Source organism: Lampetra planeri, chromosome 1, assembly GCF_965212315.1.
Source record: "Lampetra planeri chromosome 1, kcLamPlan1.2.h2, whole genome shotgun sequence".
Classification (NCBI taxonomy): Eukaryota; Metazoa; Chordata; class Hyperoartia; order Petromyzontiformes; family Petromyzontidae; genus Lampetra; species Lampetra planeri.
Window position 1 is genome coordinate 36,621,733 of NC_136107.1, and position 27,910 is coordinate 36,649,642.

Consider the following 27,910-nt stretch of genomic DNA (forward strand, 5'->3'; position numbering starts at 1 on the left):
TGGAGGCGAACTTTCTTGTGCGAAGCGAAACAAACATCTCCGGCTCGCGCCGTCACCGGGGTGGCTCGCGCTGTCTCACATCCGCCTCAGGCAGCAGCCACACAAAGCCGCGGCCCTGTCCGAGCCTCCGCCACCACCACCACCAGGCCCAGCAGCACCGCGTCGGGCATCGGCCGAGCACACGGAGACAACCCCCCCACACCCCACCCCCATTCGTTCGTCGTTCACCATTTTCCCACCCCGTGTCCGCACCTTGGCTTCGTCTTCTCTCTCCCTGCCCATGTGCCCGCGTTCGTCCGCCCTGCGAATTCGTCCGTCGTTGTCGTCGTTGTTGATAACGGCTGCCGTGGGCTATCGTTGCCCTGCCACCACCACCACCTCCTCCACCATCACCTCAATCACCACCATCTCCTCCATCACCACCTCCACCACCACCTCCTCCTGCGTCCGCCCGCCGGGATGTCCTCCGCGGGCTACGTGGTGCCCTGGTGGGTCTCCTGGCTCCACGGCTTCCCCCACCTGAGTTTCAAGTTCGCCATCGTCTCGTCCGACTTCGCTCCGGACAGCCACGACTACCAACAGGTTGTGTGCGGCTCTCGTGTTTGTTTTGGGGGTGGGGGAGCTTTCGTGTCTCGATCGATGTTTGTTCCTTAGGCTCGAGTTAATCCCCCGAAAGTCAGGCCGTAGTTAACTCGCGGTTAGCCGAGAGGGGGTTGAGTGACTGGATGTGGTGTGCGGGGCACGGAGAGACATTTGCCGGTCGCATCCCTCGATGTTTGGGGCTCTGGGCAAGCGCGTAACAGCGAGTAGTGTGCCAGGTGTCATTGTCGATCTACTGCTGGATGAAGCCCCCCCTTCTGTCTCTGTGTATCACGTCTTGGTCATGGGCGTTGTTGACCATACTTACCCCCACGCTGCTGCGTGCGGGTTTGTTTAAGTGGGTGGGTGGTGGTGGTAGTGGTGTGGGTGGTAGTAGTGGTGTGGGTGGCGGTGGTGGGAGTAGTGGTGTGGGTGGTGGTGGTGGTGGTGTTGGTGGTGGTGGTGTTGGTGGTAGTGGTGTGGTTATGGTAGTGGGGTGGGTGGTGGTAGTGGGGTGGGTGGTGGTAGTGGGGTGGGTGGTGGTAGTGGTGTGGTTATGGTAGTGGTGTGGTTATGGTAGTGGTGTGGGTGGTAGTGGTGGTGTGGGTGGTAGTGGTGGTGACTAGAATCAGTTCGGGAACCGAACTCGTGTTTGGCCCAGTTCATAGCGCGGCGTGCTGCTAACAATCATCCTACAGCACCGTGCCAACCAACGCGATCACTGTACGCAATTACTGTCCATTTTTTAAAAGCTGCCGAAAAATGGTCGTTGTGTAAAGAGACGCGAGATGCCGCTGTTGGAAGAGCGCCCGCGACCATTTGGCCATACTTCACCTCGTAGGTTATTGGCGCTGGTTGGTGAAGGCGGGGGATCATTTTACTTTCACTGCCCTCTCTGCTGCACAACCTAAAACAACGACTGTTGTTCGTGCGTGGTGACAATCGCCCATTCCATCACTATCCGGGCGCAGTCCTGTGCTCAGCTTCCAAGATCTGATGAGAGTGGGCGCCTTCAAGATTAATACAGTAAAAGCCATGTATCTACGAACAACTATTTCACTATGAACTAACTTTTTATTTTACCAGGTAAGGCCCACTGAGCTATGTTAGCTCTTTGTCAGTTGCGATCTGGCTATCACGAATGATAGTGGCTTCTCACTTGTACATCTCTAGCAGCCAAATGCACTAAACGCATGTCTCTAAAGCACCCCGCTTCGAGTCTCGAGTCTTGCTGCATTGGGATGTTTGTCCAAACCCACCACGGATCGGAAGGAATGACGCACTCAAAGCTCCGCACGGATGGATTCAAGAAACATGTAACGCCATCTCCTGAATAACACCAATCCTTTCAAACTTGATTTGGAGCTTTTGGTAAAGTCACGTAGAAAGATTTTTTTTTATTAAATAATAGCATACGACGTTTCGATTGCAACACAAGCATTCATCATCAGGTACAAATGAAAGAAAACAAACCTATTAAATTTAGAAATATAATGCAATACAACACAGAGTCGGCTAACATAACAGTAGGGTGTTGACTAGGTCGTATGCTATTATTTAAATTGTTTTTTCTTTCTACGTGACTTTACCGAAAGAACCAAAGAATAATACCAATCCTTTCATCGTAATTTTATTTTAAAGCCACACGAGTGACATTTTATTCAACTGCTTTACCCGGTGGATTATTGCTCAATCGCATGGCTGAGAGATGGCTCCTGCTTGGGGAGGCCTTCATCCAGCAGTGGATGGATAATGACTGATGATGCATAATTGTATCGTTATTTGTTTCCACCAGCCTATTTTATATGACACTGCTTGGCTCTGTTTTGATTAAAAGCCTCTCTGGCGGTAATTAATATTGTCAGCAGCAGATGCGAATCTTAAGTGGGGACAGATGACCTGTCTGCTGCGTGTGATGTCCATTGGTAGTGGTGCTGCGAGGTGGTGCTCTATGAACTCTGCCACCTGAATTCGTGTCCTGGCTACGGCTCACATCAGTGCGAGTGGTATCTGAACCTATCTTGGGTCCCCCACTCCCTTCAAACCATACTGATCATAGCGGTGATGTATGGTCACAAACAACCCCTATGATCCGCACGGTGTCGAGGACGAGACTCTCATCCAGCAGCAGAGTGGCCGAGCCTGGTACACAGGAGGTCGTGGGTTCAATCCAGACCCTGACGCCTTCTGTATATTTGGAGTTTCCATGTTCTCTCCGTGGTCGTGTGGATTTTTCTCCGGGTCCTCCGGTTTTTCCCCTCCACATTTAGAATATTCGGCTGCTATACATTTCCACATGATAAGCAACTGCTTTCGGCTATCATTTGTGGCCAGGTCGCTTCTGAAAATAGCTATTGCATATAGCTTAGTGGGCTTAAATGCTAAAATAAAAGTTTAACAATATATACTTTTTATGATATTTGTCCTGGGCATCCGGAAATCATCAGTCGTGATCTATCCACTGCTGGATGGAGGCCCTCTGCTCGCCAATGCCATCTGCACCGGAGCTAATCTCATCACTCCATCTCCACGGCATCCATCCCCCCGGGTGCTTTCCGTCCATTGTAGCCGGACAGTGCTATGTTAACAAGCGAACAGGCCATCTGAAACTACGGTGACGGCTATAAAACACAACACTGTTGAGTTAAGGCAAAGGGGAAGCCACCTCACTACCTCGTCACGACTCGAACTCCGAGTGTCGAGTTTTGTTGAGTGGTGAGATGGAGAGAATTCGAGCCATGGACCTGCTCTTGGAAGAGAACTTAGCAGAGGCACACATACTACGGGACTCATAATTTGCAGCGATTTGTCAATGGCTTGGTAGATGGTAAAATTATCCTGCTTTGTATCGGTTTTAATCGGGGTTGTTTGGCCAGTGAAGGGAGAGGGGGTGGAAATATAGTTGCATGAACAGTTAAGATACTGGTCCCCAGTAGACATTCCAACATTGGGCCAGCGTTGGGCCAAAAGTTCCATGTTTTCTGAGTTATCATTGATGTAAGCTGTGGCCGGAAACCGAATTTGGGTCACCGAGTTCATTAGCACAGTGTGCTAACCACCGCTCCACCTTGCAACTTCAATGTTGTACAGTGTTCCGTTTCAAAACAGTAGCGTAGCCCTGTCGTAATGGAGTGAGCAACCTGGAATGCGCCCATGTCGTCAGACTTTGGAAGGTAACCGTCGTGTACAATACAAGATGTTGCATACAGCCAGCCTTGGAGCCAAGTGCTCGGCAGCAGGGCAGGTACATCTATTGTTGGACTGCACTTTTATGCTCCACCGTTTTTTTATCCTCCACCTTCGCCAACCCACACTGACCTGCGTGGTGAAGTAAGGTCAAATAACCTGCAATGACCTGCGCGGCGTGAGAAGGCCCCCCCTCCAGCAGTGGACTGACAAAAGGGCTGTACATGTGCAAATGTGACAATACTAAGTTTGGCCGAAACAGCACAGAATGAATGTGAAACAACACGAATTAAGGTTAAAAACAACACAAGTAAACTGGCTCTGCGACCTCGACTCAACCGCCAGAACCGTGAGAGTCTCTGCTAGGTGGTGGGCTGGTGATTCATTCATTACGTGGATCTTGTTTAGCTAATCCCTGAGGCTTTGTGCCCAGTGGAGATGTCTGGGTAGTAGTAGGGCCTAGACAGTTGTGTAGGAGGTTGTTGTTGGTGGTGGAATGGAATGTCTTGGATGTGTGGGTCGTGGGTGTGTACAATTCACACCCCCTCCTCGGTCTCCACTCCCCCCCCCACCTCCCTCCTATGATGATGACCGTGATTATGACGGTGGTTATGATGAATATGATGATGGCGACGATGATTAGGATGATGGCTACAATGATAAAAATGACTATAACAGTGGTGGCAATGACTGATATCGATGAAGATAGTGAAGATGAATTTATGATGGTAATTTGGTTGGTTACGTTGATAACGGCAGTACTCATTAACAATGATCACGGTGATATGACGATCATGATGATGATGGTTATGACAGTGACGACAATAACATAGGCAATGACGGTGATGATGCTAGATTAATATACCGATGATGGTAGTTTGGGTGATTGCAATGATAACAAAAACGACAATGACGACAGCAAGTGCTGGTGTCGAGGACACTGGCTTGTGGGACGTGAGGAACGTTGACTGCGCTGTCAGCTGACTCTCTCCGTCTGTTGCGCGCTTGCTGTGGCAGGCGCTGCTGTTGCTGCTGTGCCTGGCGGGCGGCTGCCTTCTGCTCACGCTGCTCTTCCTCGCCGTGCACTTCATGGTGTTGTGCTGCCGCGGGGCGTCGCACCTCAAGAGCGATCCGTCGCGCAAAGCCACGTGCTGCGTCACCACCTGCGCCATCATCTGCTGGTGAGCGGGGCGGCGTCGCGTCATCTGTCGCTCACTCAGTCCCGTCGATAGAACTATCGCGGAACCGGGGAATCGCCCAGTCAAATCGGGGAATCGGATGGTCACGCAATCGGAGAATCAGTGAATCGTCCGGTCAATTTGGGAATGAGATTGTCATAAAATGGAAGAGGGCTCAACGAATCGGACAAAGACGAAATCAAACGGTGACACAATTAGACAGTTGCGCAAATAGTTGCACAATCAGACAGTCATACAGACAGACAAGCGTGCAATTAATTTACAGAGCCCCTCCCTCCAGAGAGGGTATTTTGGCCTAATATTCAATGCCGGCCTAGACTTCTTGTACGAGGTGAGAGTACCCACTTGTAACACCACCACACGTGACCTGTCTTATCAACTGACTGGCATGCCCATCTATACTTCTGAGTGGACAAAGGTACCAGAGGTGGAATGGGGTTTGGTGGCGAGAGGGTGGCGGATGTGAGATTCTTGCACCATTGTTTCTACTGCTGCACCTGGAAATCGAACTGGCAACCTATGGATCGCAAGTGCAGTTTCCTAACCATTAACATCCCTGCCGCATCAATTGTATGCAAAGTTTGTGTTTCTACGTTCATGTGTGCTTCTGCCTGCTTGTGCTATGTTGTGATTCCCCGTTGGCAGTTTGGGGCATTGTTTTTATGCTTGTGCAGGGTACAGTGTCAACAATAAATAAATAAATGGTTACGATGACGATGGTGGTGATGTGGTTTCCGGGCACTTGGTGGATTTGGTGACGACTACCGTATTCTCTGAATTAAAAAAACATGTATGCCCGATGTCAATAAAGTTATACAACTTTGGTCACGTGCATACGCACACCTACTGGATTATAATACACACCCCACCACACTTACTTTAAAATACAGAGGGGAATGGTGCTTCATAATCTGGAGAATACGGTACATTAGCTTTCTGAATTACAGGGAAACCTGACCGCTAACTCGGTACAAGCTCTCTGGCATGCAGGCGTTTAATAGAGACCGCAGGGCTCAACTTTACAATCTGCCAAGGCCCCGTGTAGAATTTCACTTCCCGGTGTAATTACCGTCACTCTAGATGTGGTAAATGTGGTGTTTACAGGAGCAGTCGTTTTTTATGGGATGTCATTTTCCCCAGTTAAAAAAGAAATGTTTTATCCGCGGCCGTATGCGCGACTGTAAATATTGCCAGCGCCGATGCCAGCTATAGTTGCTCAGCCAGCTTAGAGACTGGTGCCAAGATAAATGTCTCCACTCGCCAGGACTGCCGAGCGATGGGGGTGGCTTTGCCCTGCACCTCGGATCTGAGAAGGACCTTGTAAAAGTCGATGGGGTGTCAATGAGGGCCTCATCTGACGTTTTACCCGGTGCCTCTAGAAACCCTTTGGCGGGCCCGCTAGCTTTGCACTGTGCACCAATGTAAGAGTATTTTGCCCCCCTGCCCCTGGCAGAGAATGCTGTACTGGGGTCAGAATTCTAGTTTTTTTTAACCCCTCTTCGCCCTGTAGTAGGTTAACCATCCAGCTGGCAGTGGGTCGTTTTTTCTTTTCTCATACCTGGTAAGTATTTTGGCAGTTAGCGCGTTGGTCTTGACCAAGATTACAAAAAGCCTGGGTGGGTTCACGATCCCTAACCCTAACCGTAGGGTTACTTATCACTGTTATTTAACTTGAAGATTGGAGGTGACTTTGACGCCATCTCATGACCACGGTTGACTCCCGTTCTCTGCTACGGGTACATGACAATGGCCTGCTATCCCCACTCCCTCTCTTCGCCTTTGCCCATGCGCGCACGTTATTGACGATATTTGAAACCGTCCCCCACCTTCCGTGTTTGCGCGCGCACCTGTGTGTGTGCGCACGTGTGTGTGTGTGTGTGTGTGCACAATTGTGTGTGTGCGCACGTGTGTGTGTGCGCACGTGTGTGTGTGCGCGTGTCTTGCCGTACGCAGCGCGGCCATCGCTGTGGGGTTTTACGGGAACGGAGAGGCCCACTTCGGCGTCAGTCAGCTGTCCGGCTCGCTGGCGCGGGTCAACCAGACCATCTCCAAAGTGACCCTTATGGTAGGAGCGCACAGAGCGGTGTGTTGCATCCGTTGAATTCCTTCCCGTACTCCGTCCGCTTTGTTAAGCGCTCTTCAATATTTCGTGTGCTTCCGCTACAGAGTTTGCGCCGGCACATGCGTTCGGTTTTCAGTGGCCGTGTTCTCACCAGAAGTTTGTAAACAAATGAATTTCTGAGTAGTTACAAAATTCCGAACCACGCCATTGTTATTCTTGGTTCTTTCGGTAAAGTCTCACCAGAAATTTGTAAGCAAATAAATTTCTGCGTAGGTACGAAATTCCGAACCACGCCATTGTTAAAGACTTTACCGAAAGCACCAAGAATATGAATCCCTGCAGTCACGAAAGCTTTAAATTGAAAATCACGCCATTGTTGTCCGATGCCAGTCGAACAAAATGCATCTCTCGCGTCGCTTTTCACCATGAACCGTGTCCCATTGTTGAGAAGGAGTGGCTCTTGTCAATAACATGGTAATTCAGCAGAAATTTGTTCAAGGCTGACTATACTGATGGGACCCAGAAGGTCAAAAACAGTGCAGAGTTTCACTTGTTTAAAATGAATGCCGCTGGATATTATTGGTCTGGAATGCCAATAGGACGACGGAATAAACAGATGTTTGTATTTATATAGGCACAAAATGGAGGTCTGAACTTGCATCTTTTTCACACATGAGTCGGATATAACTAAACCAACAACACAATAAAACTCGCCAATTTATTTCCACTTCAGCAGTTTGTTGGATTGCGATCCACACACATTTAACAATTGCGTACGAGCGTTATGCTGGTGGTTTACAGCCAGCATTGTCAGGCAATGACTAGAATGTATTTTGGCCGATGCATCGATGCACCAGGACATACTCAGACGTATCCCAGCATTCTGCGGCCGGTTGCTAGACCCACCCACCGCAAGTTGAATTTCCGCTTCGCTTGTTACTCAAAACTGTAAATAACGTGGACAAAAAAACACAGCACACACAATGTGTGTTACGCAACCAGGCAGTGGCGAATGTGGCTTACCGCTGAACACAGCACGCAGCATGTGCCAGAACTCGTGATAACTTGTTTAGGTACGGCAATTTGTGCGCCTGTGTACACTTTGCACAGAGCGTGGCTTTACTGTGAAGCCTTGTTGCACTGAGTCCCCTTTGTTAAATATCACGATGTGTCGTTGTGCAGCATTATTATACGTGTAAATGCACATACAAGCAGAACTCTGCTCTGTGTCTCCGCATGTAAATACAATATTTAATAGCCATCAATCTATTGGCCTTTCCAGATTAATACTATCTGAATATTGAATAGGCCAATGACTAAAACTTATTTATACATGGAGACACAGAAAGGAGGTCTGCTTATAGTTTTCATGCTTATGTATTACACACGCCCATATACCTGTGCTACCGATCACACGCCCATATGCCCGTGCTACATATCACACGCCCATATACCCGCGCTACGTATCACACTCCCATATACCCGCGCTACGTATCGCACATGCACCTATACCCGTGCTACGTATAACACAGCCCGTAAAGCCGTGCTACGTATCACACGCCCGTATACCCATGCTACGTATAACACGCACGCATATCCATTCTTCGTATCACAAGCCCACGTACCCATGCTACGTATCGCGCTGTCACCGCATGTGACGGCATTACCGCTGCCGCGCCCACCCCGCTTGCCGTGCCCATTTTTACGCCTCCACCGCCGCCCTCCTCGCCGCGCGCCCGCCGCCGCCGCCACCCCCCGACCCCCCGACCCCCACCGTCCTTTGCGGTGGTGCCGTCCGGCCAAATCCCGCATCCGCCCACGTCCTGTCCGCAGGTGCAGGGCACGGAGGGGCAGCTGGACGGCAGCGTGACGGATGACCTCGCCGCTTTGGAGGGGGCCATCCCGTACGCCAACCTCTCGGGGCTCGTCGTGCAGGCCAGGGAACAGCTCAAGGTGGCCCTGGCGCAGCTCGTCGGAATCTCTTTCTGGACCGATCCGACTGCGGGATCGAAGGAGATCCGGAAGTTTCACGATCTCGTGGTGTCTGCCGAGTTTTACCGGTGAGTCGTCGTTGCTCTCGTATCATCACGCTAGCAGAGCTTAGTTGAAAATCGTTGAAATTTCTTTAACCAAATCGTTTGGCATGTTTGGCTCTGTTGGGTGGTCGAGGGCTATGGTTAAAACGTTTAGATCATACTTACACGATCTCACCCAAACAAACCAGTTATAAATCGGAGCAGGGATGATCGATTAATTTGATCATTCGATTACCAAGATGTCACCGTGTACGTGCAATGATTTTACACCATGGAAAACCTTTTACCCGTGGCACCGGGAGTAGAGTCAAGGATGTGATTCATGGGAAAAGAAAAAGGAAGGGGAAGGGATGCCGTGACGGAGGTCCCCACATCAGACAATGAATGCTCGGCTGAAGATGAGCAGCAGGAATAAAGGAGTGCCGAGTGGGAGGAAGGAGAGAAGGAATGACCGGGCGAATATGTCGTGGAGGCAAGGGTGATGATGAGTGGGGAGGGAAGAGAGAGAAGGAATGAGCGTGCAGAAGTGAGCTGCTGCGGAGGGAGCAGCGTCTGTTTTCACAGAGGGCGGCGGGGAGAGGGGAACGATTTAGGATGTGTGTCGCCACACCGAAGTCACGTGATTTACGGGGAGGCTTGAGCTGATTTTTCGATGCGTATGTTTGTGGTGATGTCGTGCCGGTGGCAGATGGCTCGCGTATCTGCTGCTGCTGATCGTGCAGCTGCTGCTCTGCCTGCTCGTGCTGCTGGGACTGGCCAAGCGCTCGCGCTGTCTGCTTGTCGGGTACGCACGCCCGGCGCTCCACATCCAGTATACCTCTCATCGTGGCCGTGGCTCTGGCAGGCTAGTCACATTCCCCCCCCCCCCCCCCCTCTGGTGTAATGACCACCCAGAAACTATTCGGTGAGAAATGATTGCCCTGCATATATGTATGCCGATTCACAGACTCGTGCAGACACCCAAATGACTCGCATAGAGACCCATATATTACAGTAAAAGCTGTTTTGACGCACAACTTGTATACAGGTAGTCCTCTACTTACGATGGAGATGCGTTACGACGACCCCATCGTAAGTAAAAAATATCGTAAGCCGGACCATCGTAACTCGGGGACTATCTGTGTAAGCACAACTCTGATATAGGAAATGCCATTCTTAAATTATCCTGAAAGGGGGAGGCAAGGGGGAACGTCTGATATAAATCCACTACTTTGGATATAAGCGCACATGGCCTTGCTCCCACGGAGTGTTAATATGCAGCTGTATCATAATTTTACACCTCCCAAGATGTAGTGGCCAGCGTGGGAAGTTTAGCTAAAATACCCTTCCACCAGCAGTGGTGTGTGAGCGAGCAACTTGCAGGGCTGCACCTTCACCCATTCTCCACGTGGTGCACGTCTCGGAGACCAATGCACCTTGTTTTTTTTTTGCAGTCAGCATCTTTCCTCTTCCTCTGTGGTCACTCTGCATTGCTTTGTTTTGCGCCTGCCTGTGCCACAGTTTCATTTCACTTTGTCGGCACTGAGCGGGAATTTCCAGCCCCCGCCCCACAAGGTTTTACAGCAACAGTCGTGTCTTGCACGCGATGACCCAGGCACACGCTGGCGATGTTAGCTACCTCGCCTCGCGTACAGGTGGTCGTGGGTTTCATCCCGACCCTGACGCGTGTATATTTGGAGTTTGCACGTCTCTCTCCCCGTGGTCGTGTGGATTTTTCTCCGGGTCCTCCGGTTTTTCCTTCTACATTTAGAAACATGCGTTTAAAGAGTATGTGGCTGCTATAAATTTCCACGTGATAAGCCACTTCATTGGGCTATCATTTGTGGCCAGGTCGTTTCTGAAAGAGAGCTATTTAGCTCAGTGGGTCTTACCTGGTAAAATAAGAATGGTTTAGTTTTAATAGTTTGCATGGGGATGTACAGAAAACGCCCCTTCCCTAGTTTAATTTGCTTCTGTTCGCGGAGCAGTGAGCTCAAAACGCTCGCGTCAGTGCGGCAAATCGATTCCCGAACGTGGCCACTCTGTGGTTATTGTTGCCGTGGTCACGGGCAAGGGGAAGTAGAGATAAAGCGTCGGCCGCCCACTCGCGTGCATAAGCGTCTCCCCCGTCTTGGGGCTGCACAAACCGCCGATTCGACCCAAGGGACATTTGTGCCGACCCACGACAACCGCGGTTAGGACGACAGCATCGCCGCCGCCGCTGGTGAAACGGGGGATTATTGCCGTGAAGCTTTGCAAATTCATTACAGTTGTGGTTCAGCCACCCAGCAAAATGAAATTTTTATTTTTTAAGAAGTAACATCGAAAAGTGCCCAGAGCATCAGCAAGTCATAGGTGTTGTTTAAAAATGTTATGTTATTATTTATTGCTTTAAAAAACACAGTTGTGCAAAAGGTCACAATCAAATAATTCCCCTGCTGCCCTTTGCATGATTCGAGAAACTAAATTAAGTCGCGTGAATGAAGTGGTGCGGGGTGAAGTGGCGGTGTAGCGGGGAGCACACCGTGCGATGAATCTGGCAACTCGACTTTAATTCCGAGTCACAGCTACAGCAACCCCCACTGACCAGCGTGGTGAAGTATGGCCAAACAACAACCCCCCCCCCCCTTGTCCGGGCCTTCATCCAGCAGTGGATTGATGAAGGGCTGCAAATGGTCATATTTCGGCGTGAGCTGTAAAGCATATGGTCACGAGTGAACTTCACTGCATTCCTTTCCGTGACGCGCTCTTTACATCGCACCAATTGGAATGCTATGACAATGGGGCCTGTAAAGGATTGCTTAATAAGACGCCGCCTCTGGGGGGATGGACCCTGTGGTTGGCAACCACCGGGGGCCATGCGGTGGGAGTCTCGGTGGACGGTGCAGCAAAATCACTGCTGCAAGAAAGAAACAACCAATCGGCTTGTGCCACGGAGCTAGGCCGGAGGTTTTGCCCTGGGCTGACCATTTGCCCCCAGTGACGAAAACGGAGGATCTGATCGGCCAGCCATTTCAGGCCCCGAACGACAGGCCGTGTGCGGTGCGGGGAGTTGTCACATTTCGAGACGTGCACTCGCAGAGGAAGTCCACACGCCCACCTCCTTGTTCTTACACATCCCCCCCCCATCACCACGGGCAGCTATTCCATTCTGAGCACCTCGCACACCTCGCTGCGTGTCGCCGTCTGTCCGTAGTCTCGGATGCAGAGCGGTTTAGTCCAGCTTTCGGCGCAGCAATAGTGTTGACCTCGGCAAAGTTTTGGTGTTTCGGCATATGCCAGTGACAACTGAATTTTGCGTGTGTGTGTCTGCGGCCATTTGTAGTGTTTGGATAAGCTACTTTTATACATACTCTTTGGTTCTTTCGGTAAAGTCACGTAGGTAGAAAAATACAATAAAAAGTACTTTTGGTAAAGGTGGTGGTTGCATAGAAGCACAGTACAACAATGGTTTTGCTGCACTGACCTTTGCTGATCACCACATAGCCCAGCGCCGCCACAGCCTATGATAACCTGGCGTGCATGTGCATGGTGGTCACCCATCCAAGCACTATCCCCTAGGTCGACTGAGGCTTAATGAGTACCTTGTGCCGTGTGCAATGCATCAACACCGGGGAGCCGAAGGTGACCAGGCGTGGTGCTGGTCATGCCACCGCCTCGTGCGTCGTTCCGGCCTTAATAGTCGCTCGCAAACAGTACTTGCCCCAGCAGTCTGTGTCGGCTACATGGGGGATCTTTGTCCTTGTCTCTTGCAGGCTTGTGCTCACCGGGTTGGTGATGCTGATCGTGGCCTGGGGATCCCTGGGCCTGCAGATGAGCAGCGCCGTGGTGAGTCTCGTCTCGTCGGCGTTCATCATCCTGCCCGTGTGACTGTCTGGTTTAGCGGTTGTGCCGTACCATTGGCCGATGTGTTTTTGGGGTTGCTACTGCGCGGCGTTTGGCACAGTGTTCGACGTGGAGAAGCTTCCCGCATGTGGAGCGAAACGTCGGGACGTAGTGCGGAACGATGCGTGGTAACAAACCCGAAAACACGCCAGAGAAGAGCGGCTGTCTCGTCGAGCCGTTTGCTTGCAGCTGCCCACTTCCTCGCCAACATCAGACACGGACAGAAAGGAGGGGAGTGGTTACGCGGCCCAGCGGCAGCTCGTTCGCCACTTGTTTCAGAGGTTCACGGTTCGATTCCAGCGGGCGCCCTGATTAATACCGCGGTTGTAATATCCACAATAATACCACGCGCCGTTAGCTTCACAGTGGACGTTAAAGATCCCCCATCATCATTCGCAAGAGTAAGCGCCATTGTGTGCCGGCGTCACGGCCCATATTTCCCAAAATTCGAAAATTGCGCCGCAAATTACTCAATCGGGATTAGACTTGGCAGTCTTTGCACCCTCGTAGCAAACTCGTGCTCCCAAATATACCAATCTCTTGAGTTCTAGCTTCTGAGTTAGCACTCGGGCAAGCGAGGCTCTGCTGAAGCCATCGTTATCGTCCTTGTCATCTTGATGAATGTCGTTGCACACAATCAGTCATCGCCACTGGGAGCAACCCACAATGCCGAGCGAGAGCGACTGAGATTGCGAACAGGGCTGCACAACCTGGTTCGGCCACCAGCCTGACTGACAACGCTGAGAGCGTGACCTTCTCCAAGGTTATCTTATTTTGTTTTTGCTCCAGCCATGCATGTCACGCATCCACGCAAAAAAAATTGTTAAAAGGAGAACTCTGTAAGAAGTATCGCTCTGCAGGCGACACAAGTACATTCATATGTACTGGGTAAAACTCGGTAGACGGTGACCAAATCACCCGGAAGGTACACACAGTGCTTGGATGGGCGACCACCAAGCTCAACAGGTTGTCATAGAGCCTACAGGGCTATGCGGTGCGTTGCAGTGGGCATTGTGGCAAAGTCTATTGCTCTGCTGCACTTGCTCTGCAGCTCTCTCCAGCACCGTGTCCTGGGGAGGGGGGGTTGGCCCGAGAGCGAGGTTCCACGTCGTTGGGACGGGGCACAGCTGGGTGCGCGCCACCGTATTGTGGCGACGGGAATTTTCCCAGAGGCGTCTTAATTAAGATTCCGCCGGGCGTGACCAGCGTGTGTTGCTAATAAGTGTCTGTTAAAGAAGCGGGACTAAGCGGCAACGATGGTGGCATTCCTCCAGATACCGCATACCCTCACTCGCGTTCACCCAAATTTGCGACAAGCCCGTCCACATTGTCCAACCTCTTAGCGCAAAATACGCGGCACCATCAGCAGTAGCAGCAGCCTTGATCTATCCACTGCTGGATGATGTCCCTTCCTCCCCAAGCCGTCGCCATCTCTCACGGTCTCGCGCGGCAACGATACGTCCTGCGCACGTGAGCTTATCTCATTGCTCCGCGTTGGGCGTTATTCTCGGCCACCGGACATCATTTCCTCCTTGTGAAGTGTCCTGCCCAAGCCTTGCGCTGACATTTCTTGAACGTCAATATTGATGTTTATAGTAACCCACCCAAGCCAGGATCTTGTAAAAAAAGATATATGGAACACGTTCATCGTGCCATCGTTCTACTTTTCATGAGTGCAGTTGAACTAAAAAAAACTGTTAGCCAATGCGCAATGCCCATGAAAACCCATTATCTAGGTGTCATGTTTATAGTTTCAAGTAAATTTTTGAAAGCCAGGTGAGAACTCAAGAGAGACGAGGATAGTCTCACTCGCACAGAGTTACCGAAATGCAAAACAAATTCGGGGGTGTTTATCGCTGAAACATGTAAATATTTAAAACGGCCAGTTATCTTGCTGCTGCAGCCCTGGAGTCGAGATAAGCATCTTGCTGGGGAGCCAGAGCTCCATACCCTCTTTTCCTTTGCACAGGAAAGCTCGTTTCTCTCTCCGAGTTACGCTGGTGGCACGGCTCTGCGTCGCCGCAAATAACGCCGACGTGTTTTCATCATGCAGCCAGTTTTACATGTACAGACGCGGAACTTACGAGCCTTTGGTTTCCAGAACCGTTTGCTTTTCAGAATCACTCCAACCATTTTATTTTTTATCGGTGCCTATACATCTGCTGTGACGTGGATCACGGACGTGAGCATCGGCACGGAAAGATGAAAGTTCAAAAGTGCGCAAAAAAAACGCGGAAGAGGTGTTCTGTGCCTTTCTTGGAAAATTTGCAGCGAGAGAAAGAGGAACGCATGGCTCGCAGAACAAACGCATGTAAGGGAGACATCATGTTCACTGTGACGGGAACGGATGTATGTTGATTAACTTTTCAACGTACGTAGCCAACCGCGCTAATCAAGAGCTGTGCGGGAAGGACAACAAACTAAACACGAAAAGCAGTTTTAAAGAAATTAGGTTTCAATCTAGATTTACGAAGCCCCAGTCAGTGGCTTCCTAATATTGGAAGGAAGAGCGTTCCAGACGGCCACAGAAGCACATCAAAAAGCGCGCGATGCGGTGACCGTCTTTGTTCAACGGCGAGCCAAAAGCCGCTGCAAGGATGACCAGAGTTTCACGTGATGGCAAGCGAGTGGGGCGGAGTGCATTGCAAGAACGTTCAGCGCAGCAAGCCTACACCGTATAAATGACGCGCCACACACCATCGAGGATTGTGGGTGACAAAAATAAGCAAATTTCCACTTGTCTCGTATAACCTCCGTTTCACTCGCATAAAAGCGTAAGATGGCCGATGATTCAATGGATCGGTACTTAGTAGCTACGATGTGCAAGTCGTGGGTCCTTATTTGGCGAAACTTCGTCAAGCTGCTCAGTGTAGGTGTTGTGAAGGTGGGCGGAGGGGGGGGGCAGCATAGATGTGGGAGAGGCATTTACAAGATAGATTTTTTTTTTCCTGCACTGCCTCGTGCTGCCCGCAATGTAGACCCCCTCCCCACACCCTGACCTCTATAACGTCTGTAGTGTACGGTCGTCGCCCATCCGAACAGTATCTGGGCTGAACCTTTGCTTGGCTTTCCAATATCGCCTCAGGTCCACCGCATTCTAGGCGATTTGATCAGACGCTTCTGTGATCTCACTTGTTCACTCGTCAAGCCAAAGCGTCATCATCTAACGAGCATGTGGTGGTGCTCGCTCAATTGGCAGCCGAGAGCCAGTGGTAGAAATACCATATTATGACAGAGGCCAATCCCTCTGCTTTTTTTTACCCACTTTTAAAATATATTTTTTGTAATCGTAATACTTGAATCCGCTCATATACTCAACTTATTTCATCGTCGCATGTTTCTTTTTTATTTGTATCATTCAGGCTGCAAGTGACTTTTGCATGTCCCCACAAGAGTACATCGTGAACAAGACTGAGGAATCAAGAAGGGCGCCCAAAGGTGAGCCTGTTCGGTAGGCTCTTGGGGCCCCGGATGCACCTCCCCACCCCGCCCGCAACTATGGGTAGGGATGCCACCTCAGGGGTTCAAAAACAACAGGTCATGGGAGAACTGCATGCGAATGCATCATCTCGAGTGGTGCAGGAGTATCAATATTTTTACACAACTGTCACAAACCAGGATTTTTAATATCTTGAGAACACTGACAGATTTCCTAGGACCGCAGCTGCCCACAACAAGAGCACGATCCTGGGAAAACCAGGACAGGTGGCAACTCTACCCATGGGCCTGGCCTGAAGGAGCCATCACTAGCCCTGGAACTCAACGGTGGTGCTGCTCCGGCCACCCCGGCTGTCCCTGGGGCTCTTTGTTGTTGTCGTGGTGGCGATTGTTGTTCGTACTGGGCTCCCCGGTTGCTTCATCCTGGGCTGTGCCTCAGTGTTGCTGTTTCTGTCCTGTCCGCCTGTGTTTGCGTAGGCCAGCATTACGGTGAACTTGCATCCCCGCTGTAAAATAGCGCATTTTACTTGAGCCGTGTCTCTTCTTACTCCTCCGTTGAACATTTATTTGAGTCACATTACGGTGGAAATTGACAAGAGAATTTTCCCTATTAGACCTCCGCCACGTACCCCCTCCCGCCCCCTTGAGAGCGCTGACCGTCGCCGCCCCCTCCCTCTGGCCGTGTCTCCTCCAGACGTCGTCGAGTACTACGTCTACTGCTCGTCATCCTCGGCCGGCCCTTTGCAGGAGGTATGCCTTAAAAACCCACCCCTCCCCCTGCCGTGGTGCTGGTCCAGCAGGAGCACTGAGCACGTAAATTATTGACGGGCATGGGGACGGAGGGGGGCGGAAGACGGGAAGGGAGTGGAGAGGCGTGTCGTCCCCCTTTTTCATTTATCTCCTGGTTTCTGTTCTTGCCCATGATGCTGTTGGCAGCATGTTCAGGAGCTAATGCCAATGTTGAGGTCTCCTGCCCAGGACGAGAGGTCTTCAGGAGAAACTTCATGGACTTTTGCCCATCCTCCGTTGAAGCCGTAAGGGCAAGCGAGATGACAGAAGAGATGTAGAGATGTAGACGAGAGGTAGAGGTGTTAGCGTGATGAGAGACGACCGATAACTGCGTGTTGAATTTCGAGAGGCCGTTCGATGGCCATCTGGACTCACCAGATGGATTCAATTTGTACCTCCTGTAAAAGCATGTGTGGGGCAATGGTCGGCGATGTGCGTGAAGTCATAGTTAGGCTCGCATAGAGACTCCCAGACCCGCATAGATAGAATGCAGATACCTGTACTCTCCAATACAATGTCACGTGAGTGGTGGATGGTCACATTTAGGCGACTCCTTAATTCCCCGGGCCCCCACTAAGGCTGCAGTGAAGTTTAGTAGCATAGAGTGGTTGTTGGCAAGGGTCCTTGTGCAAGGTATGAAACCCCCACCCCACTCCACCCCGTACAATTCCACTCTCCCATGCCGCTGTCACCCCCACGGCTTCCTCCGTTTACCCTTCCTCATTGTGAAAACGCGATTGCAAAACAAAACATGCACTGTAAAAATGTCGTAGCATTTCACATCTGAGCGGTGTGCCGCAGAGCCCCTGCTGCCCATGTCACCACATTCAGTGGTGTGTTAAACTATGAACTAAACTATGAACTATTTTTATTTTACCAGATAAGGCCCACTGAGCTATATAGCTCTGTTTCAAAAGTGGCCTGGATATCACAAATGATTGTGCAATGAAATGGCTTATCACGTGAACATTTTTAGCAGAGAAAACATGCAAATATTTAGGTGACAAGGTCGGGATCGAGCCTATGACCTCTACCAAGCGAGCTAGTGAGCATCTCGCCACCGTGGCGCCCACAACATTAAGTTCCTGTCTCGGTTTTTCTACAAGACGCTGACACTCAAAACGTACCGCTTCGTCTTATCTCGGCAGAGACAGTGTCGACTGAAAATGGCCTTAATTAATTCTTGAAAATTTGAAAAAAATGTAAATAAGGTCACAAGACTTGCCTGCCTGCCACGCATAATTGGAAAACGTCCAGGCACAGCTGGACCGCAAATTGTTCTCACACTCCAAAAAAAGGGGCCCGTTGTGCCACACTGAGACGCTGGGTTTGTGACAGGGGGTGGCGAGGGGTGTGGGTGGGGGGGGCGGTGAGGATGCTGTCTCGCCACTGCCAGAACCAAAAATATCAGCGGCGTTGTGACTTCCACTGCAGCAACATTCGGAACATTGGAAATTAGCAACTCTTGGCCACTGAGGCTCGCGATGAAAACATTGAGTCGAGCTTGTGAAATGTGACGGCGTCACGGCACTCCCACATAGCTTTCTGCCGTTGTGCAGTCTAAGCTCTCCAGTGTGTTTTCGGGTTGTGCCATGGGAACGAAACGTCGGACATCGTGCCGAACAACACCGCGCGGTCCAATCCACAAACGCATCAACAACCCAGAAAATATGCAGCGTTGGGCCAACTGGGAGTACATGAAAAGCACAAAACCTAACAGTTTTATTTATAAAGATCCTGATAATAATTTACCGCCTCTTTGTCATTCCACTGCTGTGTGATTGTCTCCCCATGCCATGTCAGTGTAAGGGACTGTTTGACCATACTTCGCCACGCTGTGCTGTTTACTTTGGTGAGGCCCAGGACCAGTTTCAGATCTTGCCATCGATCATATCCTTGACAAGGAATCTAACTTGGGTAGCCCAGTCCGTCGCATAGCCCGCTAATGCCTGTGCCACTGCTCAAACCTGTTTGAGCGACGCTGATGAGACCGAGGGTCGAAACCAGTCGAGTGTTTTCCTGCTTGATAACTTTGGTCTGGTAAAGCGGATTAGCTAATGGACTAAATGACATTATTTATATGTGAAGAGACATGGAGGTGTGTGTATATATATATAAACTAATTTCCTCACAATTGCTTGAATTCTCCTTTCCAAATTTTCATTTCAGAAAGTCACAGCCAGCGTGCGTGCCATTTCCGACATGCAGTCCATCGTCCAGAAGATGCTGCAGATTTCCCGCTTCATCATGCCGTCCATTAAGGTGAAGTGACAACCGAAGATCGCAAACCATTGTCCTTGACGGGAAGGGAGATGCAACCGCCGCACGCCCAGGAATTGACATTCGACGTGCGCCACACAAGGAAGGGGACGCTTTAAGTCCTGCGGTAATATTCTTGGGGGTGGAGGAGGTGACGTCTCTCGAATCCACTTGTTCCTCTTCCTGTAATCACGATGATTAAGTAAACTTACTCTTTCCCGTTCTGAGACGTCTGCAAGTTGCAGGGTGGGTGTCCCGTTCACCGCTGAATCTCGGAAACGCGCGAGCGGTTCAGCGTTAATTTTATCTAGAGAAGCGTAGCGCCGTTGTTTTGAAAAACATTCTCACCGCAGAGAACTGTAGCGACACGACCACACTCTAGCATAGCTGGTGCCAAACTGTGCCACACGCCCTCCCACATGTCCTTGTGGAAGCCTCGGTACGTCTTCAGGTCGAAAGACGTACCGATAAAGTTATTTTATTTGAGTTTTTCTGATGACTTGCACGTACGTCATCAGAATGGGAAAGGGTTAAGTGGGCATGGGCAGCACGCGGTCATGGCGAGAAGGGATGACGACCGGTGGTCGAGGCTTAACGACGGAGTGGCAGCCAAAGGTGGAAATGCGCGAGAGAGTACGCCTCCACCGCTCCCGACGGAGCGTCGCATCGCAGGACCGCGAGAGCGACGACCACAGCTCGGTGAAGGAGACCCTTCATGCAGCAGTGGATAGATCATCGCCGACGATGTTGATGACGACGATGGAGACGGTGAATGCTGCTAACCCCTTGGTGGATGCGCGCAGGGCCAGCTGCTGGCGCTGCAGCATGACCTCAACTCGACCGACCTCACACTGCAGAAGCTCTCCGCGCTCGTCGATTGCCACAACATACACCAGGTGGAGGGCGGGGGGTGTGGGCGGGGGGGTGGGTGGGTACCATTATACAAGCACATGTTCGGATATCTCACAAAGCGACGCAAGCCTTCGTGTTAGAGCACGGATACCACAGAGCTACCTCTCAGGTCACTTGAAGTGACCTTTGGTGCAGACATGAACGTTCATCGCGCAACCACAGTCGGGAATTTTCCACGGTTATCGTTCGTGCGGTCATATACCCGGCTGAGACCGTCAACCATCTCCGCTTGCGGGACCAGGTTTTAATCGCCGTTTTGCTGACAGCCGCAACTCAAATCCAGGATATTGGCGTTGCCAGCTCGGCGACAAGACCGCTGAAGCCACCCGACGACGACAATCCGGCTCGCCGGCATTTAGAGCGCGACCTTTGTGCGCTGTGGACCCCTAGGACCTGTTGGAGGCGCTGCAGGGCGTTTGCTACGACGGGGTGAGGGGCGTGCTGTGGCTGTGCGTGTTCTCCATCGTGAGCGCCTGCTCGCTCACCGTGCTCATCTCCATCATCCCGCACACGAGCCAGCCCTCTCGCAGCAGGTACCACACACAAGCACGTGGGGTCCCAACCTCTAACCCCAGTCCTTCCGCAGCTGACATGACCACCGCAAACCCACACCGACTCTTAACTCTATACCTAACCCTTCCCGCTCCTCCGATCAGCGCTGTTGGCTGTGTAAAGTGCGAAAGAAGTTCAACATACATACATACATAACCCTGACCCTAAAGCTCACCTTGATTCTTAATCTCCCATACCTAGTGTGACTACAATGTATAAGTCCTGACCCTAACTCTAACCTTGAACCTAATCTTGAATCTAACTCTGACTTTGACCATAAATCTGCACATGAATCTAACCCTGACCCCAAAAACTAACCTCAACTCTGAAACCTAAACCAAACCCTGAACCATACACTGACCTTCCCATTCTAGATATGAGTACTCACATGATAGATGCATTGGATTTTGCGTGCAAGTAATCCATTATGTATAGTTCACGCAAAAGCATGTGCAAATAATTTGCTCCAATTACATTTCCACTAACAGCACAGACGAGTGTACAACCGGGACGAAAGAATGAGACCGTAAAAATCTCACAAAAAATAGAGGTAATTGAATCGTGACCGTGAATTGTGACGAATCGTTAAATTTTCCATGCCTGTTTGCCAAATATCCTCACCCACAACCCTCTAAAGCCTTGCTCTTCCTCCCATCACTCATTATTAACTCGAATCCCCAATGCTTGTAGATCATAAGAAGAAGCACGACCTTAATTTCGACCATGACCCCCTGACCTGGCAATAACTGACCCTCAATCTGACCATGACCATGCCTGTGACCCCTGGCCACTGCAGGAGAAAGAGGTACTCCCAGGTGGATGATGAAGATCCGTTCAGCCCCACCTCGAGTCGCGTTGGGGGGCCCGCAAGGGCACGGAGCCCCCCCTTCACCAACCCCTTCCCCTTTGGGAGCCAGAGCAGCCTGCAGGGTGTGGGGGGCAGCGGAACAACGGCCCTCGTGCGACCCACGTCGCCCGCCCTCCACCATGGGTGGGTAACCCCCCCCCCACCACCGCACCCCCACCACCGCACCACCCCCCCACCCTTGACCTCTCATGCTCAAGTGTAAAGCACGGCGATTAGCAATTTAAATGTTTGAGATCTGATTTAAATCCAGGCTACAGGTCCTGTGTAGGCCTATTAAGTGCTGTATTGAGTCATCAGATCCTGTATAGGTCTGAGTGCTGTATTGAGTTAACGGCTCCTGTGTATGTGTCCAAGGGCTTCATTTTAGCTGGGTTTGTTTGCATCGGCAACCTGGGAAATATTTCCACACCCGGCACACCACATCCAGTATACCATATGGCTGCCTATTTTAGTGTGCCAGTCTACAGCAACTCAGAACTTGAGACATGCGAAGAGGAACATGCTTGGATCTACGCTGAGACATTGGAAGAGGAACACGTGGAATTTAAGGGACAGAATGAATGTGAAACAAAACAAATTTGAAAAAAAAAATTTTGAGCAGGTAAGGCCCACTGAGCTGTACAGCTCTTTTTTTTAGAAGCGACCTGGCCACAGACGATAGCTCAATGGGAAGTAGCTTATCACGCGGAAATATAGAGCAGCCAACTACTCTAAACGCACGTTGATTCTAAATATGGAGGGGAAAACCTGAGGACCCGGAGAAATATCCACACAACCACGGGGAGAACATGCCAACTCCAAATATACAGGTGTCGGGGTCTGGATCGAACTCACGACCTCCTGTATACCAGGTAAGGTGGTTAACATCTCACCACCGTGGTGAAGAAGAGTAAGCGGGCTTGGGCAGCAGCACACATCGTGGCTGGGAATAAACGATGGGCGGTGGTCGAGACTAACGATGGAGTGGCAGCAAAAGGAGGGAAACTCGCCCCAGAGCACTTCCACCACAAACGGAGCGATGAACCAACTCATGTGCAGGAGTTCGATGGATTGTTCGCCTTGAGAGCCCGCGGGAAGGCTGTCGCCCAGCAGTGGATATATGACGGCTGATGATTACTTTGCTACTGTGTCTCCGCAGGAACCGCCCGTCCTCCTTCAGCCCGCCCGCCCCCAGGATGGAGGACGCCCCGCTGCTCTCCCGCCACTCGCCACCTCCCTCCGTGAGTCGCGTCGCGTTGGCCCGGCATTTTTACGCACAGTCTGGAGGGTTTATGCAGCGCTCTGTGCAAGGTGCTGTTGTTTTCAGAAATAGTGCGGGAGGCAAGCCGACGGGTAGCTGCCGGGCCAAAAAGCATTTGTATACTCTCACGTAGTTATTTTTTTCCTCTGGTTTCTGTCTACAAGTTTTGGGCATGAATCCTTGTATTTTTAGTTTGGCCAGTTTTCTCTTTGATAAGTTCCTAAGAAGCAACACATGGTTGCAATAAAGTTTTGTTCATATTGGATGACCTTTATGAGAGTGGCCGCGTACTCGGTGTTCCACGCAGATGGACAGAGCTAACAAACAGCGCTTTCCACCCTAGTTGGAAAGCTTTCGAAGAGTAGATGAGCGGCCCTGACAAAACGGATGATGCAAAATATGCGTATATTTGGCGACGAAAATCGAGCCAGCGTGCTCATTCTAGGCGCGCGTGTAACACTGCTCCTTGTCTCTCTTTGTCGTGCTCAGTACGCCGCCGCCACGAGGCACTTCGACCCCTTCGAAAACCCCAGGGAGAGCTCCGCTCGAGTCTACGTGTCGTGAGGACCGGGGCAGCTTCGTCACCGCAATCCGCACACACCAACACACGGACTGACAACTGCTAACAAAGACAAAGGTCCCCCCCCCTATAGCCTCAACAGACTGTCGGGGCAAGTGCTGTTAGTGAGCACCTAATGAAAGCCGGCATTGCACACGACCGGGGGTGGGTGGCCAGCACCATGCCCGGCCGCCTTTGTCTCCCCAGTGGCGATGTTTTTTACATCACACCGGGTAATCATTTGAGGCAGAGTCGACCAAGGGGAGGCCCAGAACCGATTCTGATAATCGTCACCGGTGTTGGCCGTAAAGGTGAATCGAATTATGGTCACCCGAGTTCGTAGCGCAGCGCGCTAACCGTTGCACTACGATTCGCCACTGCTGACACACGCACACCGCCGTCGCTGACATTTCTGATAATCATACGGCAGCACCAACGAGCGCTGGGGCAGCTGCATCCAACTTCAAACGCTCGCTCGCACCGCCACGCTGATCTGGAACTCCCCACACTAACGTACACGAGCAGCACAAATGTACGTATGCGTGCATGCATTGCTGACGATCGCATGCTACCATCTCATTTGCACTCCCAACACTCGTACACACTAGCCGACACGCATGTGTACTTATTATAACACACTCGCACTGTTAACACACATGTGCACTGCTGACACCGATATGCACTAATTATACATGTGCACAACAATGTACGTACATGCATGCACTACCATTACACCCACACACATGCACGTCCTACCAACACATATTTGCACAATTGAAATCCACATACCACAACCTATTTGCACTACCGACATCCACAACAATAACAACAAAAGCTGCCATTCGCCACTAAGTAGCGGTAACGTCGTCATCACCGCAGCCATAATCGGTCCACTGCTGGATGAAGGCCTCCGGAAGCTGCCCGACATCAGTGTTTACAAATATCAAACCAAAAAACATTAGTGCTGAGATATGTTTTTCTGACGTTAATTCTTATACTATTCCGCCAACTACGTGCGATTTACGCAGACACGCCGGGGGGGTTTGTTTTCAATGCTCTACATTTCTGCGACCGAGTTTTTGAGCTCCCTCTCGTCACGCCAAAGCGTTTGAGGCCACCGCCTCCACACCGCCCTGCTGGCCGTGGCGATTTTTGTTCCTGCTAGGGAGAAAATTCCTCGTCACTGGAACTGAGCAGCGTCTGTGTGGACGGGACAATCGCTGTATTTGTCCATGCACCCACCTCCCACTTCGCCCCCCAAACGACTGCTCTGTCGGGGTCCTGGGGGTCACACGAATGCACCCTGGGTCATGGATGCAGACATTGGTGATACCCCCCCCTCTCCTCAGTCGATGGAATTCAGGGGGTGAGTCAAAATTGCCTTGATTTCAAGAGTAACAAGTGCTGCTGGATGTCGTTCATTCTTGTCCGCTACTCCAATGGTATGGAACCCGGAAATCCCCCAGACTTCCGTGCTGTCCGATCCCTTCCTCCCTGCCCATACCATCGTCACTTCACACAGACGCCCTTGGTGGCTAATTGCCACCACCGCAGCAAAATTACGTTAAAGCTGACGTACGTTCCGGGCGGGTCCATCGCGACCGTTTCCAAAGCTTTCTTGCGAAATTCACAATCGGTTCCTCGACTCGTGATATGGGGCGAAGGGGCGGGGCTGCCTGAGCAGGGGCGGGGGTGGGGCTGGTGTCTTAAAGAAGCCAAGAGGAAGCTCGCTGATGTGCGTGGAGAAAGCGGTCGAGTTGGACGTTAGCTGTGCAGACGTGCGTGGGGCTGACGGAGGGAGGCGTTTCCCGGCTCGCCCGTGTGGTCCTCCCGCCGGTGGGACACCCCAGAATGTGCGGTGGCTTTAAAACGGTGCCTCCGGAGCGCGCACAGCGGCAGAAGCAGCCGCCGCCGCCTACATGGACAGGGAACAAGAATATAGTCGCGCGTGCTGGTTTGGCCTTTTTCAGTGATTTTGATATTGTGTTATGAAATAATCCCTTGTACGTATTGTTATTGTCCTTTTGCCGTTTCATATTTGCACGTGATGGAGGTGGGTGGGGAGAACACGTTTTCTAATGCCCCCCTCCCTCAATCCTCATTACTAAAGGGGAGGGTCTAACACATGTGACCCTCTTATCTCCACTTGTATTACACTGTTAACAAAGACCAAGTGCTGTGCAGTAGAGATGTAACAGTGCGTAGATAGATTAATGGTCGATGACCGGATTCTCCAGATAAGATGCACTCCCTCCACTCCCGTATTGTAAATCAAAAGTTGGGAGTGCGTCTTATAATTCTGTACCTATGTGTGTGTTTGTTTGACAGATACTTGTATAACTTTATTAACACTCAAGTGTAGCTTTGGGATTATTTCTTCCCGGAGTGGCTCATCATCTGGAGAATGCGGTAATATCGATTCTTTGACGCACAATTTAAATGGATTCAAGCCCCCGCATGTGTAAAAAAGAAAATGATGTTGTTTGATTCACATAACGTCGAGCCCTTTATCAATCCACTGTTGGATGAAGGTCTCGGCCTTGCCACCCATCATGGTGGATTGTGGTTTTGCCATACTTCACCACGCTGGTCACAGCGGGGCTTTAGTGAAAGAAGCAGGTGGGGGGGGCAGGGGCCAGAACCGGTTAGGATTTCACTCGCCACTGACGGATGCCAACCGTGGCCCAGGAGTCAAACTCAGGTCGGCAGGTTCATATCACGGAGCGTGCGCCAACCACTGCGCCACCGTTCCCCACGTGCCCCCCTCCCCCACACCTCGCGCGTGAATAATCCCGGGACCATTCTGTTTTGAGTTTTTTTGTCGTCACAGCTTTTTGGTCGCCCCCACTGGCACAGTGGAGCATTAATAAATTTTAAAATGGCCTTGAAATTTGAACCCTCCGCTGTGAGATGAGGCTTGAAACCACAAGAATGCAGCACAGTTTGTTACTTTATATTATTCTCGTGCCAGCACTGTGGAAATAATAAGATGCTGCTGCCGCGGTGTCATGGTTTAGGACACCAGACCGGAAGTCTAGTGGTCCCAATTTCGATCTCCCGGCACGGCAGCTGAAATAAAGGTGCAAGTTTCTATAATCCGCCAACCCCCCGCCTCGTTTCCAACCCAGAGGTGTAAATGGGTTCATCGCAGTGAAGTCGATGGGAAAGTCGCGCGTTGTGGTGGGGATACGTGTGGGCACACCTCTTCCAAAGACGTCTGCCCAGCGTGGAAGAATAGGCCAAATACACTCCTAGAGCGAATTCCGCCAGCGTCTTTTTCTTTTACCCGTATGAAATGTACAGTTTGGTTTCTAACGGCGTGTTCGTCTAACGCCTCTAGACTTTAAAACTCCAGGGCTTCTGGTATTTTGCGGTATATGCCGTGTGTACATAAACCCCCAGTGGTCTTTCGTCAATCGACTACTGGATGAGGACCTACGTACACCATACGGGATCGGTGGGGGAGGGTGGGGGGTTATTTCACCACGCTGGTCAGTCGGTGCTGTTCGGTGAAGGCAGAGAAGCACAGACGGAGCGTTCGAAGAAGATCAGTAGAGTCCAGCTGGAGTCTACTTGCTGATCTGCCGATAACGTATGCCCGCATCAACCGTACACCACGTGTTTCTCTGCATGGCGGTCACCTAATCAAGTTATGCAAAGTGCCATGATATAACTGAAATATAAAATACAATGCAACGGTGGATGGACAGTCTCTGCCATGCGAGTGTGGAATTGTCACCGCTGGCTCGACCGAGATGAGCGCGCTTCCCCGTTGCTCGCTTTGAGCGGTTGAGACAACGTGGACCCCTTTTTGTGTCTCTCTTGAAGGAGTTAATTGTCCTAAATTTTGTTTTGGGTGGGGGTGGGCAGGAGGTGTGGGGTGAGACATCCTTCTGGGGGAGACTGGCCCCCCAACGTAAGTGCCTTGATTCCAAGCACCGCAGCGTCGTGTTAACTCAGGGCTCGGGAAGATTTACCACGCCGACAGCCGAAGAGGACCTTCGGATGCATTCTGGCTGGCCGACTTCGCGTTCGTAACTCGAGAACGTGATCACGGCTCGCCAGCGCGGGTGACTGATCGCGTTCAAGTTCGGTCGACACTGTGTTGCCGGGTTGAAACTTATCGCCACTCTGGTATCCGATTAGTGCGCCTAGGGCGCTTGCAGTGACGGCCAGGCCCCAAGCACTGATCTTGAATTCGCACCAACAAAGCCACACACGGTGTGGTCGGATGCGATGCGAGTGTCTGTTTTTGTCAAATACTTACCTGCGTGTTGTGAATTCATTTTGCAGTTCTGAAGTGGGTGCATGTGTACACGCTTTGTTTTGATATATGCAAAAACTTTTCAATAAAATCTTAAATTAAA

General features: G+C 51.0%; 1 protein-coding gene across 1 annotated transcript; it reads left to right on the forward strand.

Annotated features, from left to right (window-relative positions):
* LOC144721799 (protein tweety homolog 2-like) lies at positions 1-27,910 on the forward strand. The gene is made up of 14 exons (XM_078599725.1): positions 1-582; positions 4,783-4,946; positions 6,918-7,029; positions 8,860-9,086; positions 9,751-9,846; positions 12,797-12,869; positions 16,289-16,364; positions 17,059-17,114; positions 19,323-19,415; positions 20,216-20,308; positions 20,715-20,857; positions 21,673-21,867; positions 22,883-22,964; positions 23,474-27,910. Exons 1-14 carry the CDS (start codon positions 460-462, stop codon positions 23,546-23,548), a joined length of 1,608 nt encoding a protein of 535 aa, XP_078455851.1. The 5' UTR covers positions 1-459; the 3' UTR covers positions 23,549-27,910.